This window comes from Carassius gibelio, chromosome B6 (assembly GCF_023724105.1).
Source record: "Carassius gibelio isolate Cgi1373 ecotype wild population from Czech Republic chromosome B6, carGib1.2-hapl.c, whole genome shotgun sequence".
NCBI lineage: Eukaryota > Metazoa > Chordata > Actinopteri > Cypriniformes > Cyprinidae > Carassius > Carassius gibelio.
The window spans coordinates 9,547,277-9,566,782 of NC_068401.1; the positions used below are offsets into that span (position 1 = coordinate 9,547,277).

Sequence of the window (19,506 nt, forward strand, 5' to 3'; positions counted from 1 at the left end):
AGAATGTGTCTGTGAGTCAGGAAGAGCTGAGTGGGGATTAAGCGGGACAGCACTGAGAAGACACAGCAAAACATACAAGCAAAAATTTCCTTCATCAGTCTGGAGACAGAGAAGAGAAAGAGAAGATGAAGAGCTTGGCCAAACTTCAGGGAAACACAGAGCAACTGCTGATGTCTCTATCAAACACTCTCCCATCCTTGGCCCTGAGTAATCAGCACTGGGTGAGCATACACAAACTTACATGTTAACTTTTAAATTGTTCCATTGAGCTTTAATAAAATTCTCATTTTAATTACAACAACAACTCTAACTGGAACCATAACCATACATTATTGCATATTTAAAATGATAAATATAAACCACTTTTGGAGACCACTTTCAACCAAACTATAGTGTAAAGTATATACTGTACATAGTCACATAATAGACTACTGTCTATATCAGTAGAAGCTGAATGTTGACTCTTTATGACATACTAAATGATGCATTTTCAGTGTGTGATTTTGTAATAATGTACATTAACTTCTTTTACATCAATGTTTATTAAACCCCTTCACAGACACATTTCTACAGTATTTAAATGTTGTGTCTGTATATTACATTTCCCTAGATATCAAAAATATGCATTCGCAAAATGTAATGTTTTAATGTAAGTACAAAGCAGCATATTAAACCCCAGGACATGTCAACTATCCTTATGCTGACTGTTTTAATCAGTACACAACACTATATTATTATTAGTTTTTACCTTTCTTACAGTATAGTATTTTCTCACTTGTGCTTGTGTAAATAACTTGGATGCTTTAGCAATACCATAATAATGTGCAAGCATGCCAACAACACTTTGTCACAAAGTCTGTGGCTCTTTTCTTATGCCTAAGGATGCATGTTTTCTGTTCACCAGCAACACAATCAGCAAAAATTACATGGACCGCGTGCAAATCTGTCTCAAGTATTTTTAGTGAGTCTTTTTAGTCGCTGTCTTTTTGAAAGACGGTGGGCTTCTTTGAACTTCTCTAAACAGAAAATGATTACTTCATAGACTTTAAGTCTTCAATAGAAATTTGTCAAACCTGTCACAACAAGTAATCAGCTCAGTGCAGAGATTGCTCCAACTAGGCCAACCTGCCGAATGTTTGCTGCAAACAAAGGAAGCAAGCACACAAGATAAGGCCTCGGGCACACTGTAATTTGGATGTATTCCTACAATAGATACAGTAGGCATGATCAATCAATCAAAAATCAACATTTATTTATATAGCCCTTTACAAAACTCAAGGTGAACCATGTGCTTTCCAATAAAAAAAATTCAAATAATTATAAAATCAAACAACAACAAAAATACATAAAATACATAAAATTGTCACAACAATTGCTAGATATTAAAAGCCAGATTAAATAAATTTTAAGCTTAGCTTTAAAAAGGCCCAGGTCAGTTGTGGTAAGCTTATCAGTGGGAAGCATATTCCAGAGTCTGGGCCCAGCTATAGAAAAAGCCCAATCACCCCACTGTTTGTATCATGACCTTGGGACTTCCAGCAAAAGTTGATATGTTGACCTAAGAACCCTGTTTGGCTGATGAATAGTGAGCATCTCAGCTACATAAGGTGGGGCGAGGCCATTAAGAGCTCTAGAAAACAAACAATTATACACACTCATTTTAGCTTAAAATGCATTGTCTGGATCGTCTGTTAATGGAAAAATGTGTAAAGACTGTAAATCCCAACAAAAACATTAAAAAACATGGATTGTCAACATATCCATATAACTACTTATAATAAAAAAGGAAAATAAAGACATCAGGGTCATATTTCACCCAAAAACCTAAATGTTTTCTCGAGAAATAAAGTGTCTTGTTGGTCTGGATGAGGTATGCATTTTTTAAGAGTCATATGAATTTGCCCTTTCAGAGCTTGAGGATAACATTAAATTTTATGATCCGTTTCAGATGCAAGAACACACCGAAAGGAGTCTTTTACTCCAAGACAAGCAGGGTTGTTCAGAGAAGGGTACAGAGTGGGAAAATGGAGAACAAAGCTGGAGCTCAAGACCCAAACACATACCTGAGGGCAAAGGTGAGGGGTCAAACATACCCTTGCATTATGATTAGGAGAGCTCTTCTTTCCACTGAACAGGAATTCTTCATTACACACACAAAAAACATGTAAACACACTCTTTCTCAGTCTCTAATAAATTTACATGGAGATGCCCAAAAACAAGAACAAAAATCCTTACATGGTTTATCTTCAGGTGAATATTTCACTCTGTACAGATATAGCCTACATTATTCCAAGATAAATGTTTTAGTAGCCTATCATGAACGAGAGAAAGGAACCCTTTATATGTTTCTTGATGTTTCACCATAAGATGGCAATACTAGGTTGTTTTAAATGTGGAGTGAACTGTAGTATCTGAAGACAGATATACATCCTGTGCTATTATTCGTTTATCCTGTCTTTACGTCTTGTGCATATGGAAGTGTATGTTGTCAAGTGTTGTAGCCTTTCTAGATTCACTCCAACAACAGTGTAGATTTATGGCACATTTTAAAATGAAACGCATGTTGAATGTCACCATGAAATCAAAATCGACAACTCTTATTTTAATGTATTAATGCAATGTTTATTATAGGATAAATTAATAATCTGTACACATCATTTATTCTTTTATTTTTTATTTTTTTTCTCAAAAACTTGAACTTTCCCTCCCCATTCCAGCAAAATGACAAGAAAGTCCCTTTCTACTTTTTTTTTCTCAAGAATGCATTTTACTCTCCTTAACTTCACAATACAGAAGAAAATATTATAAGAATTTTCTGAAGTTAAAATTTACCCATATTTGAATTTTTATATATTTTTTTACTGGTTCATGTAAATGTTTCATGAAATAAAACATGATGCTTCTGTTTTGCAACATTACATCTAAAAATCAGATTAACAAATGATTCAACCAATTCCCTGCCCTGCATTTTTCTTCTTTTTCAATAATTTGTTAAACTTTCTTGGATATATGTCGTATAACATATAAATATATGTTTCACTGTTTCCATTTCATTGTGACATTAAGAAACTTGTTTGGAAATGGTCATTATTTTTGCCATTCCTTTTAGTGCTGCTAGATGTGCACATCTAACAGCAGCTAGAAAGTAAAGGTGAGATAACATTAGGAGCATCTCTCACCCTCTCTCACACACCAACTTTCAGTACAGTAGTAATAAAGTAGGATCACTGTTTTTAAATACCCCTCCCATTTTTTCACTTTCTGACCCTCTTCTTTGCCGAAGAGGTGAAGAGGCAGTCTACAGAAAGAATATCTTTTTGAATCCAGGCATGATGTGATGTGGGTCTATGTGGATAAGAGCAGAGGGATTATACAGATGTTGCATGTAAATTCAGAGCTCAGGATTACCTCTGAACCGAGAGTAGGAGAGTAGGAGTAAACATCGTCACAGTGCCATGCTGCAGGGTGGTGGTACAGCTGTGTTTACCCGGCTGGTATAATGGGGCGTCGTGGCCCAGGGGTGTGTGGTGGTGCACACTTCTGTCGGAAAGTTTTGGCCAGGTGTAAGTGCTGCTTCACACAGCAAGGTAAGAGATCCATTAGTAGCTTTTTCACTTTCGACATGTGTACCTTAAGTGTTTTTGCACATTGTTAGGCTTTGCTGTTTTTACAGGATTAACATTCTGAATGTGTTCCCAGAAAACTTGATAAGGCCAAAATGATTAATTGGCAATAAAATCTTAATTTATAGAGTTTGAAAAACATCGCTTGCATGTAAACTTGTTATTTTGCTTCATAATAATACATGCATTCAACCTTTGTAGAAATGAACTATTATTTGGTTATTTTGTTCACCATTAACTTTTACATTTTTTTGTGTGTGTGTGTGTGTGTGTTAGTGTTATTGTTCATGGATTATCTATAGAAATTTATTATTTCTGATGTATTGTGTGTGTGTGTGAATGGTTGTTGCAGGATTATGGTTATGTGGCCTTTAGAAACAGCTAATCCATATATCACACAGAAATTGTAGAATCCCCTCTGTTCTGTCCCTCATTCTCTCTCTCAGCCTTTCTTTCCCTTCATGCCCTTCAGATAGGGCATGTTTCCCCCATTTTGCACTGTAAAGCTTTTAAATAGTGTGTGTGTGTACAAACCATTTTAAGCTGTATCATCTGCTTATAAGGCAGAATCTCTTCAGTGTGCTGCCAGTTATATTTATATTCCACCTTTCATGACTATGTGGAAAATTTAGCAAAAATAACTACAAGATGAATATTTGTGATGGAGCTGGAAATTCCCTTGCGATATTTCAACCTTATAACTCTATCTCATTCTCATTCTCATACATGACCATTTTACCTACCACATTGCTTTTATATTAGTTAATTGATCGTTTGTTTGATTGAAAGAGTTTAATACTTTTATTCAGCAAGGATATGCATTAAATTGATCAAAAGAAAGTGACAGTAAATACTTTTACATGGCTGCAAAAAAAATTGTTTAAAATAAATGCCATTCATTTTTTTGAGCAGCACAACCATTTTTAAATATGGTTATAACAATAAATGTTTCTTGAGCACAAATAAACATATGTGCAAATGGAACTTTGCAGATGTGCCAACTGAGATTTTTTTAGCAAGTCCGAAATTAGCCAAACTACTTCAAACTATGTTTTAATTTATCATTTATTATATAAAAAAAATATTTTATAGCAAAGTATTTTTAAACCATAATATTTTAATAGACAAAAGATGAACTTTAATGGTAAAATATTGTTAAAATGATTAATAAAGAATAATAAATTACTAAACAAACCATGAAAGACATATCACTTATTTAAGGCTGACCAACGGTAATGGAGAGTAAAGGTAATTTCTAAAGATTTTTATTGTACTTATTGTAGTGGTTGTCAGTACAATATCAGTGCATATTCACAGTATATTATTTAATTATGCATAAAAATATATAGTCGGTAATATGTGTAGTCAACTAAAAATTCCATCCAATAATTTGTCAAATGTTGCAACATTATATTTTCTGATAACAGAAAATATCACAGCTGCCATTATTTATTTTAATTTTTTTTTCAGTGTAAATATGAATGCTGTTTATTTCTTTCGTTTGTTTTTTTGGAAATGTTGTTTTAAAGCTCTTCTGCTACATTTCTTTTCTCTCTCTGTCTGTCTTGTAGAGGCATACACATTGACAGAGCTCAGCGATGTCTCCTTGCCTCCTGATATACCTTCAATCTCCATCTCCATTGATGACCTTTCTCCAATCTCACCCAGCAACCATCAGCCTCTTTCCACCAGACAACCATCTAGCACACCCAAATGCTCCATTAAAGCCTTCAAGAGATGGTTGAGCAGCCCAGTTCGAAGGTTTAGCCTGGGCGGAGGTGGCAAGAGTCAGAGCTCAGAGGACATTCAGGGCCTAGAAGGGTCATCCTATGTGTTTCTCCCTCTCTCACCTGCTCAAAGCTCATTGAGCCCAACAGCGAAGTCCAAAAAACTGTCCCGCTCCTACAGATCTCTGGTATGGACATCATTTAGTCTATACTGTTCAAAAGAAATGTGGTCAGTTAGATAGTAATAATTTTCTTCAGCAAGTATGCTTTAAATTAAACAAAAATGACAGAACAGACGTTTACTTTGTTAAAAATTCATCAAAGGATCCTAAAAAAGTATCACCGTTTCAACAAAAATATTAAACAGCACAACTATTTTCAAAATCTGCATTATTACAGCTATTTCTTAATGATTATGTGAACATTTTTAAATATATTAAAGTAGAAAACATAATAATAATAAATAATAATAATAATAATATATCAAAATATTTCTCTCTTTAACAAACAAATGCAGCCTTGGTGTTTTTCTTTCAAAAAAAAAATCCAACCCCAAACTTTTGAATGGTTCTTTTTATTACAGAGACGGGGGACTTGCTGTTATTTTAATATAGTAATATATTAATATTATTTTAATATACCAAAACTGAACACCTTTTTCTGTCTGTGGCATACAGGAGTGTGCTGAACTTTCAAGGTCGTCATCTCCTGACAGTTACCCAAGATACCTAAATGATCTCTTGCAGGTGCACAACACTGAGTACTAGACTTAAGGTTTTTTTATACGTAATTGCTCATTTGTGCTTGTGATGGCTAATGAATCCAATTCCAGGGGCATCGATCTTGCGATGTGCGTTCTGTGGAGAGAGATCTGGACTTGACTGATGAGACACAGGTACAATCACAGAGTCCAGAGGATGAGGAGCAGGAGAGAAGAACAGCCTTAGAGAAAAGCATGTAGGTAATTATAAGATAATAATAATAATGATATTGTTAATAATCCTTCTCCGAATCTGGCATATCTTATGTCTCACTTATAGATATGTGCTGACAGAGCTGGTAGAAACAGAGAAGCTGTATGTGGAGGATCTGGGGCTTGTGGTGGAGGTAAGATATAAATGCATTCAGTTAGTAGATCTTACTCATTCTTTCTTTTTCTTTTTTAACTCTCATTTCCTCCCTTCTCCAGGGTTATATGGCTACAATGAATAGTGTTGGGGTGCCCGAGTATCTGGAGGGAAAGGATAAAATTGTGTTTGGGAACATTCATCAGATCTACGATTGGCACAAAGAGTAGGTCACCTATTGATCACCAGGATCTGTGCCTATTGAGGTGTGTAAACCTGACCTTCTTACAGCTGCTACCATTATTTTTTCTTTTGTCTCAGCTATTTTCTTGGAGAGTTGGAGAAATGTGTGTGTGAACCTGACCTGCTGGCACGACTGTTTATTAAACATGTAAGTCTATGGTTTGCTTCCTTCTTCCAAGTTAAATTGCTGGAGATATGGTAAACATCAAATGCAGTAAACCATCTTGCATAAATTGAAACAGATGTTAAGAATCTAATATCTCTGTGTGCTTGCAGGAGAGGCGGCTCAACATGTATGTGGTTTATTGTCAGAACAAGCCAAAATCAGAGCACATTGTCTCAGAGTATATTGAAACCTATTTTGAGGTAAAATCTGAATATAATTATAAGGCAATGTTTGCTTGTTGGTGTATGAGGTCAAGGTCTATGACTGTCCTGTCCTCTTTCGTCATGTAGGAGCTGAGGCAACAGCTGGGTCACAGACTGCAGTTAAATGACCTGCTCATCAAACCTGTTCAGAGAATCATGAAGTATCAGCTGCTGTTGAAGGTGTGTTCGTGTAAGCATGTGCAAAAACACATGCTCTTTTTATTTTATTTTTCAAATGACTTACAAATTATGACAAACAATGATGTATTAATATTTGTGTTAAATTGGTAAAGGATCAGAATGGTCCCGTTCTATGTCTTCGCCACCAAAAGTTTTCTCAGTCCCAGTAATATCTGACAGAGTTCATGATATAATCTAACAATTTGTTTCCAAAATTTTGTTTATTCTTTATTTCCTTCCTCTGTCAGCCTAAACTTTTTTAAGTTTTAAAAATTAGTCTATAATGCTCACCACAAAAATTAAGTTCAAACATTATAATAATTTAAAATCGCTATTTTCTATTTAATGTATTTCCAAATGTGATTTATTCTTGTGACAGTGAAAGCTGCAATTCAGAAGTAATTTCTCAAGTATTTAGTGTCACATGATCATTTTAAAATCCACATTTTTGGTGCTTAAGTAACATTTTATGTAAAAAACTCTGATACATTTTGAAGGGTAGGGTATTTAATCCAGGGATTATCCTCAAACTTGTTTAGTCATTGTTATAAATCTTGTCATTGTATGTGCTGATACCAAGTACAGCAACAAACAGGTAATGATAGTACTATGATGGCTTTTGTTGCTATATAGTGATTTGTAAGAAAATAAAACTTACCATGCCTTGTTGAAACCAGTTTAAAACTGTATATAGTTAAGATTAAAAAAAATGTAAACGAAACAGAACTTTTGAGACATTTCCTCAGTTTTCTTTTTATATTCTTGTCCTTCTTTATAAATTAAGGAATCCATAATGCCTGTTCTTCTAATATCCTCCCTTTTCTGTTTATGTGATTATTTACAGGACTTCTTGAAGTACTACACTAAAGCAGGCAGACAAACAGAAGATCTTGAGGTAGGCACAGTACAGGCTTATAAGACTGAGCAACTCAGGTGACACTGAATTATTATTCTGTCCTCTTTTTGTGTCCTTATCTCAGAGTGCAGTAGAGGTGATGTGTTTTGTGCCAAAGCGATGTAATGACATGATGAATGTTGGAAGACTACAGGGTTTTGAGGTGAGATGACACACAAATACTCTGCAGAAATGGAAATGGTTTACTTCACCTTGGACTGCTCCAGAATCCAAAATGAACACAGCACAGAGTCCATTATTTATCAAATAACCTATTTATAGAATTTATAGTTTTATTAGCACTTCTACCTTTATCTTACACTAAAAATTCACACGGATCACCCATGATTGATTGGGTTCATAGGGTCAGCTGAGAGCACAAGGAAAACTCTTGCAACAGGACACCTTCAAATTCATTGAGAATGAGAACAGTATTCTCTCCCGTCCTAAAGAGAGACGGGTGTTCCTCTTCGAGCAACTTGTCATCCTCAGTGAGCCAATCGACCACAAGAAAGGTTTTTGCCTGTCAGGATACATCTATAAAAACAGCATCAAGGTGAGAAGCAGAGAAAGTGGAAGATTGTAGACAAAAACAAATATGAGCGTAAATATTTGTGTCTTTCGTAGATTAGTTGTTTGGGAATTGAGGATCATTGCCTATATGATCCATGTCGGATGGTGTTGACGTCTCGTAATATCGATGGAAGCACGCACCGATTCATTCTTCGAGCATCATCTCCAGAAATCAGAATGACCTGGGCAAATGACATCATACAGATGCTGGAGACACAGCGCAACTTCTTAAATGGTATCATCATCATACCTTCCAATGACCTTTCTGTGACCCTGCCTTAGAGCAGGATTCTTAATGGACTCTGTTCTGTTTCTTCTCCTTCATCTCACCTGCCATAGCCCTGCAGTCTCCTATTGAATTCCAGAGAAAAGAAACTGAATCTTTTAATCTGGGAAAGAGCTTGACAACTTCACCCTCACTGAACTCTGGCCTGCAACCCTATAGCTCTGCCTTCACAGACCCCCAGGCTCTGCCCTCCTGGACTTCTTCACAGCCTTCTACGCCTCACTGAAAGGTTAGTGTTTGCTGGGTTGTGAAGTTGCATTATCATGATTTGTCCATTAAAAGCTCAAACACATGTCCAGAATTCCCTCTGATCTCATGGTGTTATATTTTGTAAGAGTATTGATATTTCATTTAAAAACTAACATGATTTCACTCTTCTCCTATCATTTTCAGATTTCTATCATTCCTGAAAAGGCATTTTCTTATCTTCCTCTGTCATCAACTCATAAAATGCCTGTCTGCTACCCTCAGTAGAACATTACAAGGAGATAAAGGAAGACTTAATCAATTTTCAAGTTAATTATGTCTGATAGAAAAGTGATTTAATAATTTATTAGAACCTAATTATTGTTCCATTATGATATTGCACACAAACTGAAAATCTATCACAACCTTTAGCATTTTTACATTTTTTGCTACCATAACAAATTTAAGGTAGTGAACTGTATATGCTAAACTTAATGTCACTGACAGGATATATTTCATGAAAGAATGAATATGATCATACAAATTATTTTTGTAGCTACTGCTAATTCTATATTACTGAAATTGTGGATGAGGAGGTGATATACTGTATAACCCCAATTCAAGAGAAATCGGGACATTTTGTAAAAATGCAACAAAAATCAAGAATCTGGTATTTGTTGACTACCAAAAAAAAAAAAAAAAAACAATGCGAAAAAAGATTTCCAAAGTTGAATGTATTTTGTATTTTGATTTCCAACATAAATGTATTTTGTAAATATGAACAAATTTTGATGTTGATGGCTGCAAATATCCAAGAATACTCCATAACAAGAATGGTTGCCATGTCAGGTACTGTAAATAAATATCAGGTGTGTACTTGATCCTCTATTAGGTTGTATCCAATGTGTTACTTTTTCTTATTTCAATTTAGACATTTTCATAAGCAGTGTATATTCACTGAATGACTCTGAGTTTCATTTCAAAAGCTGTCAATTAAAAGGTTTTCAAGTTATCCCTGAAATCTTTGTCTATATTCTATAACAAGATTTACTTAATATTTTTTCAGAAAAACAGAACAAAATGTTATCACCAAAGCCTTTATCTCATTCCATTGGACAACAAATGCTTTTTCTTACATTTACAAAAAAGGAAGAAAAAAAACATTGTTTATTTTTTAATTTTCCTCTTTTATATTTAAGTGACTTTTGCATACTACATTATTTTCTTTACAAAATGATCGATAGGCAGCCACACTTTTTTAGGGGGACAGAGAATTAGCAACCTACTGGTAGAGATACAAAACACCAACAGAAATTAGGAGTCATGCAGACACAGTGAGAAACCCAAAGATGAGGAGACAGAATCATTGCAGTGAAGTGAGGGGCAAGCAGGGAGGTTTTTAGAAATAGTATAATCAAAAAGTCAATCTCCTAATTTAATACGCAGCCAGAAAATCGATATTCAGCTTCCTATCTGTTCAAGCTCCCATCACCTTAATCTCATCTGAAACTAACCATAAGAGTCAAATAGCCTTACACCAATGCTTTTACATGCTCCTTTTTGATCTTGCGCTCATGCTTACACCTGGATATGCAGGGCAGATAAATGGATGCATTCTCCAAACAGAATCATAGCAGCTCTATTCTTACAGTAGTATCGCAGGACTTCAATCTTCACTTGTCTTTTTCAGGACTAAAATGAGCTCAGTGACTGGTAGAGAGTGATAAAAATGTTTTTTAAAAGGATTTCATTCCTTTTTTCTGCTTTGAGGGGTGTCACATGGCATTCAAGATACGAAACAAGTGCACAAGAGTTAGTTTTCAATTCCATTTTACACTATTGCTTGCCATATTGCACCTGCGATTTTTATACTGAAGTGTTCTTTCACTTCCTTGACCTCTTTTAAGGCTTGCTGGACAGTCTTGCACTTATTTACTCCTGTATGACACAATTTTTAGACAGGATGTAACAGAAAGTCACATATTCGCACACACTTTGACAAGGCCATAACATTATTTGAAGAATTTGTGGTTCAGTGGATAATGCAGCAAAACGTCATTAGGGCCTCATGCTGTTCATGAGCGACAATGTAAAGCCCACTTGATGTAGTTTCAAAAACACTTATCTCTCTCTCACACACACACACACACATTAAACAAACAATATGCAGACAAATATAACTACTAAAATTATGCATGAGGATGCTGTACTGTACATTGGATTAAAAAGCAATTACACTGGCTTCTTACATGCTTTTACTCTACAGAAGGTGGCTGCACACAGTCCAGGTCTTGTTTTTAATGATTTAATTCTATCAAATATAGAAATATTTGCAAATCAAGGTTTGAACACATTTAAATAGTTTATCATTACCTTTTGATCTTAAAGGTAAATTTTTGTTGCGGAATATATAGTGACTTTTTATGCATGTCTTTTAAATATCGAATCACTTTTTTCTTCAGTTTTTAATGGATTACTGGGCAGAGTTTAACTTTAAAGAAGCTAGAGTATAGAATTGCATTATTTTTTTATTTTTTTGTACATTTTAATCACATCATTTATCATAATATATGGGAAATAATTAGAATGAGTAAAGTATCAGGTGTGTCCATATTTTTGGCTGCTGCTGTAAATATATCCTAAGATTTCATTAACCATTTTATTTGATAATATTTTTTTCTGTTACTTGAACATCTGCATCATCTACTCTGAAAGGTCTATCAATGTTGCTTTTTCTATTTTAATAAAGTTAGTTATCTCAGCCATTCTGCATAGCAAAAGCCACCGACTGAACTTTTAAAATCCAGCTACAAAAATAAATAAATAAATAAAAATAAAATAAAATAAAATTAGGAAACAATCTTAAAAAGACTTCAAAATAAAGGAAATAAAAAAAGTACAAACAATAAACAAGTCACACCAGGACAGTGTTTAAGCCTTTGGCACAGTCACTCTTTAGAACTAAAAAATATCAAATGCAGATTTTACTGATGTACAATGAATCACCCCTCCATCTATCACTGATAAATCGGCCAGAGTGTGTATGTGAGAGAGAGAGAGAGAGAGAGAGAGAATGAAAGTGATATGTTGGATTGTCTGTGGTTTTTGCTTGCTAATGATGTTCAGTCTGTTCCTTCTTTTAGTGGCGCTGAGGGTCGGGTCTCTCCAATTGAAGTCCATTTGTTTTAGTGCAAACGTACAGAGAGATGACCCTCAATAAAACGCACACAGACACACAAACACAAGTACACACACGATTAATGCCAGGCAGGGAGCTGATGTGAGCTCCATGTGAATGTCCCAAAGAAAGTGTCTCCTTTTAACTGGATTGAAAAATTCTAAACATCATGGTTAAAAATGTTTCCCTCCACAGACTTTCATTTTCAAAGGAAACTACTTCTGTATTCTCATCTGTTAAAGGTCTAGTTCAATCAAAATGAACAATTCTGTCATAATTTAAGGAGCTTGAACATCTGCTTAATAAGTCTGAAATAATATCCGCGTGAGTAAATGATGACAGAATTCATTTTTGGTCTTAATATCCCTTTAAATGTGATACTGAAACATGATTGGCTGAGGAGAAAAGGATGGCTCTGCATAAATTACGGAATGCTATGATCTGTATCTGAATAATTCTTTTGAACAAAAATAAAGCTAAAGAAAGGAGACATCTTCAAGTATAGAAAAAAATCTTAATCAGCCAACACTGCATCTCATCCGTCAGTCATGTTCGATCACATTATGATCCTTTCCAAAAGAAGAGGCCTATTTGAAGTCCCCCATACTCACATGGGACCATATACAGTACATCCACAGCACACTTCCAGTGTCTTCACAAGCCCCTTCACCTCCTCAGGGAGAGAGTGTTTGTTTGAGGGAGGATGAGAGAAAGGAAAGAAGGCATAGTCAGGGAGTGTTCAGTTGTGTGTAAGACACTGGAAGCGGTTTTTGAAGTACAAGAGGCCATTTCTGGTGTGTATCGCATCAGATGAAGCAGGAGGGTAACGGAACTTCGCGTAAATTTTGTCACTCTCCGACTGGCCCCATGGCAGCTTGATCTTGGTGGCGTGGTTCACGATGACATCATCACAAGACCCAACATGCAGGGAGCCAAGCCCATCAATAAAAAACTCTGTAAAACAAAATATGGAAATGAGGAAATCAGAGTTTTTGTAATTTGCATATATATATATATATATATATATATATATATATATATATATATATATATATATATATATATATATATATATATATATATATATATATATATATAGATTGATAGATACTTAGATAGATAGATAGATAGATAGATAGATAGATAGATAGATAGATAGATATGTATGTATATAGATATATATGTTATCAATTTAAACATATTTTTACATTATTCTTTTGTAGAATCTGTTATACATATTTTCAGGATTATTTGATGCATACAAAGTTCAACTGCATTTATTTGAAAGATTTTTATTTTTATATACCGTACATGTCTTTACTGTCACTTTAATTTAATGCATCCATGCTGAATAATTTATTTAATATTATTGTTTACTGAATATTTATTGAATAATTTAAGTATTTATTGCTTTCAAATCTTTTGAATGCTGGTGGAGTGTAAACACACACACACATGTTTGTCCATAGAAAACTCACCCAAATGCGCAACACGGGCTAGCCGGGGGTCAAAGCCCACCTGCTGCACTTTATCTGTCCTGGCAAGAAAGAAATTGATGACTCCATCAGTGACCACACAGTGAGGAAAGCCCTGGATGATGTGATGGAAGCCTCGCCGCATGTGCAGACAGTCCCCATCTTCCTCTCCAGTTTCAATTGAGATCGTCTGTCTGTAGGTGGCAGTGTAGCCTGTGACTTCACGCACCGCTCCTCCAACCTAAACACACAGCAGCCAAAAACTAAGAACAATGCAGTTGAATATAAATTGAACTGGAGGTATCGCTTCCTTTATATATATATATATATATATATATATATATATATATATATATATATAAATGCAAATAAATGCAGTTTCTCGAACTAGTAGGCTCAGGAAGAGCTTCTTTCCTGAGGCTGTTACACTCCTGAACGCCACACCACCAATCTAACCTGCACCTGCTCTTTTACTGCACTGGTCACAGTACTTTACATACATGTATTGCACTACTCATATTTTGTACAGACTGCACATGGTTAAATCCATTACACTATAAACTGTCTAAAGCTGTTACTGTACAAGCACAGTAAACTATTCTACAAAAAATATAATTGCACTACTGTTATTTTGCATATAATTGTTAAACAATACTTTTGCACACTCATTCAACTGTATTTATTATTACTGTTCTCAAGTTCCTGCTATTCATAATGTATATATAATCCTTCTTTGCTCTGTTCATAATGTACATACAATCCCTACATTACATTCATATTTATATTCTGTATATACTCTGATCAATATTGTATATAGCAACTCCACTGTACATTCTGTATATCATAAGCTTTACTTACTCTGCACTTTTATGTATATATAACACTATATTCTTGCGCTTCTGGTTAGATGCTAACTGCATTTCATTAGCTCTGTACTTGTACTCTGCATAATGACAATAAAGTTGAATCTAATCTAATCTAATCTAATATATATATATAAAACACCTTAAATAAATAAATGTAATAAAAAGGAAAATAAATAAATAAATGGTCCCTAAACTTGCGAATATCGAGCATCTAGCGCCAAACCAACTTTATGCCAGTGGGTCGATCGCATTTCCAAAAAGCATTGTGAGTCTGAGCAGACTGTAGAGACATTAAGTGCAACGGATAAACGTATGCTCACAGTGTTTTGGGGGTCTCTCATATTAAATCCTATAGTGTTTTTGAACCACTATAATAAAGTGTATTATACTGTATATATATATAGTAGGCTATTTACAACACTTTGTTAATGAATGCTTCAGCATACTGTAGTATTAACTATAGTGAACTGTAATAAATACTGTAGTATACTTTAATTTTTTCTACAGTAATCTGAAGTATATTGTAGTATAATATACCATACAGTTGTAGAAAACATAGTACAGTATTGGGTAAAGTCATTTGTTTATATTACTATAATTGTTATATTAACCGTAGAATTACCACAACAAATTAATTAAAATACTTTACTATAGCATGGTTAAAAAACACTACAGTATTTACCACAAATTACTACAGTATTTTTTCATGTGGGCTGTTGGACCATTTAGACCTCAACAGATTTAAACAACTGTTTCCTCTCTTTGAATTCCCCAGCAATCACTGTCAGGAAATCATGCACATTCTTCTCGTGCACACCCTGCACACCCTTCCTAAATGTGGTTTTATTAACAAAGTTCGGGAGAAGCACGATCAGATAATCATCCAATTTAGCACAGGTGCATCTCGTTTAGCTAATCATCTTAAATAGCACGCAAGCATATATATATATATCCAGTCTTCCTACCTCCTGTCCCACGACAGTTTTTTGGCAACCCTCCTCCACCCCAACTCCTCACTTCTAATCTATTTATCCCAAATTAGGGATAGGGGGAGTTATTTGGGTTCGGGCTATGCTCCGGGCCCGGACCCCTCCCCCAGGACAGCACGCCAAAATATGCCTACTATTTGCCTTCAGATTAGATGTAAGGGTGAACTTGTGAATAGATATAATCTCTTCTCTCAAGGAGTTACATTTTGGAGCTTGTCATAGCGCAGGAAGGTTTTAGTTGCGATGGTCACAAGAGCACTGATGTTGTACTCTGAAATTGGACAAACAGAAAGGCAAATAGACATGGAAACATGATGGTTTGGTTTCCTTACTATATCAATAACAAATAACATTTAAATCACAGAGTGAAACATTGTTTTGCCATGAGCAAGTGTAAATCCGCTGACACTGTTATAAAAAAGGATAAATTCAACTGTAGCAGAAAACAACTGCTTATTAAATTATTGATTTTTAGACAGCGGTACCGGAACCACTTTCTGTCATCTGATTATAACTGGTGGCTGATAGTGAAATATGTTATTCTCTTGGCTTGCATTATAAGTACATACAAATCATACTTATCCCTGCATACTGTATGCCCACTACTCAAAACATTTCCAGGCCGATAGGCTGCCAGAAGGCAATGAAAGCACGCTCTCCTGAAAGTGTTTAATGGATGAGAAATCAGAAGAAATCCTGATTTTTTTCTTCTTGCCAGTCAAGTTTTGCTCATGATTATCACAGTATATTTCATAGTATTATAGGTATTAATCACAGTATTAATTTATCATTAATGGGGAAGGAAATGCTTTCTACTTGTTCATTAGACCTTGAGAATAAATATAAGTGTTTGTATGATATTTAAAAATGCTTATATTATTAATGCTGCTTTAAGAATTAAATTTTAGTATACAGTAGGAATATATTTGTCTATTGTAATACAACTGTAATATATTATATTTGTGTAATATATAGGTATCAGATGCTGAAATACCGCTAGATACCGATAGATCATGTGTTTGAGTTTGGGCAGTAGACAAAACTACACCATTCATTCATACAGACTTATTAGCAACATGAACTGACTGGCTGTAGTCCTGTTTCTTCTGCTGTGTGATAGGATGTCAGATTAATCTATATTGAGTAAAACTGTCCACAGTTCATAATCATTATCAACAGAAATGTTATCATGATCTCAATATGATAGCAGCCTTAGAACTAACCTTTCCAATTATTTTAACCATCTAGTATTTTAGCAGTTGTTTGAAGTCAGTTCCCTTTACATTTGCAAATGTGTCCAAGAAAATAACCACAGATTACTAATGAACATAATCCAAAAACAACCAGAAACTGTCCAAATATATTTTTCAACAATCTTTATGCTATGCTAAAAGCCACTTAAACGATATTTTGTAACATGATACAATATAATTCATATAATTTATGTGTGACATACTGTAGATGCACAATTATATCTTGGTGCCACTGTATACACAGTAAAAGACAGAGATAGGACATTTAAAAAAATAATTAATTAACAGAGACTGAGCCTGTTGTTGTGGATATCGTGAGGTGGGACTGCGTCTTCTTGATTAAAGGTTTAACTGGGGACTGTGACGGTTCCAAAGGTGTAAGTCCCTTACCACAAGAGGGACCTGAAGAAACACCTTGCTTCCTGTGCAATGGAAAAAGTACTCAAGGGGTTTTTAAGCTTCAGATGCGCACCTGATCCACTCAACACCTACAATATCTCTGCAATGGCTGTTCAGTACATAAGACTGAATTAAAAGTGCACTGACTGGTTGTTTTGTTTTTATTTGATGGAAAATATTCATAGTGCTTTGTAAAACCCTTGCATTAATGAGAGCTGTCACATACTTTACATATCATGCTACATTTATTTTCTCACCAGGTCAAGTGTGGTTTTCTCCAGCACATCCACCAGCTTCTCCAGCTTTGTGTTGGCAGTAAAGATAAAGTCATCATCCACCCACAGCACATACTTGGTAGTGACCTGTGACACGGCCAGGTTACGACCAGCAAACCAGCCCTGAGACACAGATGTACATATTCAGATCCCATCATACTGCATGTAAACGCAGACAGAAATGTGTCATAATCTCAATCAAGTGACCCACCTTTCCGAAGGGCATGATGTAATGTTCAATATAAGGGCCTGATACTGTTTTTGGGTGCTCACTGTCATCTGCTATCACTATTGTAACGGTTGGATAGTACTGTCGTATGCTGTCAATTAAGTCTTGGAGCTTGTCATAGCGCAGGAAGGTTTTAGTTGCTATGGTCACAAGAGCACTGATGTTGTACTCTGAAATTGGACAAACAGAAAAGCAAATGACACTAAAATCAAGAGTAAAACATTGTTTTGCCATGAAGAAGTGTAAATCTGCTGATACATCTGTTATAAAAAAGGATAAATTCAACTGTAGCAACCCACAACTGCTTATTACATTATTGATTTTTTGACAGCAGTAAACCACTTTCTGTCATCTGATTATAACTGGTGGCTGATATTGAAATAATCGTGTCATTCTCTTAGCTTGCATTATAAGTACATTCAATTTACTAATTTACTTTACTTCTGATTTTGCATCTTTGCACAGGTTATTTTGATATTATTTATATAATTTTATATCTGAATATTTTGAATTAGCTTTTTTGGTGGGCTTTTATGATTTATTTATTAAAAAAAAAATAATTTTAGATTTGTGTTTGTATTTTTATTTTAGATTTGTGTTCTATTTAGCTAGTTTTAGTAAAAAATGTCAGTACTACAAATTAAATGTATTTATGTAACAATAACAGCAATGATGTATTTACCTTTATCTGCATCAGAGCCTGTGTTGTAGAGTTTGGGTGTTATTCCATGACGGATCTTGATGGTAAAAAGAGCTTGATGTCCTTCTGTGTCTAACTGCACTGAATCACAAGCACATAAAAACTACATATCAAAATAAAGATTATCCAGTCCTGAGTTTAAATGTACATTTGGGATAAGTATTTTTTACAAGAATTACCCAGAAGCTGCATACCTGTGTCAGCTGTGCTGGGGTGGAACAGTGTGTTAGTATATGTGATAAACTGGAGCTGTCGATTCAGACTGGACAAAAGGGTGCTGCTCAGGGTCATGTGCATCTCGCCATCACCCCTGACCTTTACCCCCTCTACCTCTGCTGCAACATTAAATGTGCCCAGTGATGCTGAAAAGTTCATCTACAGAGAAAGATGAAAAACATAGTGTTCAGGAAGCATCCACACCACAAATAGACACAAATTATTCATAATATCACTTACAGTATATACATCTCGGGGCAGCTCTTTTAAGGCCAAACCTGAAATACATAACAGCCATGTATTCAGTGCAGGAAGTGAAATAGGCAAAAAAATAAATAAAATTGGGGGATGTGAAATAGGCAAATAAAATGTTGGGGCTTTACTTCCCTGTTAATATATATTATTAAGACCCCAAAACAGCAAATAAAAATGAACTGTAATCCAAAGAAACCATTGCAGTATTCACAAGAAGTACAAAGTACAAAGTCGGTCTGCTTGCATGCAGTCATTTCAGATTAAAGTAGTTCTTCACTCCTTTGAGAACAGAGAAGACTGTTTAATTAAGTTAGCAATAACTGACTCCAGGGTTGTCGCTGCATTATCATTATGCATTATTTGTCTAACAATTCAACACCACAGAATCAATTATTCCACTTAAACTACTATTATCACACCTCATGAGATTGTTCATGCTTTATTTCAAGACATTTGTCACGTTTTGTCCTTAAAATGCTCTTGTGTGTTATCTTGTTTATCTAATCATAAACCTAAATATA

The 19,506-nt window shown here is 34.9% G+C and overlaps 2 protein-coding genes across 5 annotated transcripts in view; one reads left to right on the plus strand and one right to left on the minus strand.

Annotated features, from left to right (window-relative positions):
* On the plus strand, positions 1–10,031 carry arhgef25b (Rho guanine nucleotide exchange factor (GEF) 25b). 2 transcript variants are annotated; one of them, XM_052559867.1, is made up of 16 exons: positions 1–221; positions 1,949–2,075; positions 5,196–5,539; positions 6,029–6,097; positions 6,184–6,308; positions 6,392–6,458; positions 6,541–6,644; positions 6,740–6,809; positions 6,938–7,027; positions 7,118–7,210; positions 8,055–8,105; positions 8,191–8,268; positions 8,470–8,661; positions 8,733–8,913; positions 9,018–9,193; positions 9,358–10,031. In XM_052559867.1, exons 1-15 carry the CDS (start codon positions 126–128, stop codon positions 9,188–9,190), a joined length of 1,860 nt encoding a protein of 619 aa, XP_052415827.1. In that variant the 5' UTR covers positions 1–125; the 3' UTR covers positions 9,191–9,193; positions 9,358–10,031. The 2 variants fall into 2 exon arrangements, with proteins under 2 accessions (XP_052415827.1, XP_052415828.1); XM_052559868.1 differs by lacking the exons at positions 1–221; positions 1,949–2,075 and adding an exon at positions 2,923–3,588.
* The window catches only part of LOC127960243 (beta-1,4 N-acetylgalactosaminyltransferase 1), a 19,200-nt gene continuing 9,559 nt past the window's right edge, over positions 9,866–19,506 (minus strand). For all 3 annotated transcript variants that reach the window (XM_052559872.1, XM_052559870.1, XM_052559871.1), the window contains 7 exons: positions 18,971–19,008; positions 18,709–18,889; positions 18,497–18,595; positions 17,797–17,984; positions 17,568–17,708; positions 13,807–14,044; positions 9,866–13,282 (listed from right to left, as the gene is read on the minus strand). In XM_052559872.1, the coding sequence (XP_052415832.1) occupies positions 13,068–13,282; positions 13,807–14,044; positions 17,568–17,708; positions 17,797–17,984; positions 18,497–18,595; positions 18,709–18,889; positions 18,971–19,008 (1,100 nt within the window). In that variant the 3' untranslated portion in view covers positions 9,866–13,067. The remainder of the gene's footprint in view (positions 13,283–13,806; positions 14,045–17,567; positions 17,709–17,796; positions 17,985–18,496; positions 18,596–18,708; positions 18,890–18,970; positions 19,009–19,506) is intronic.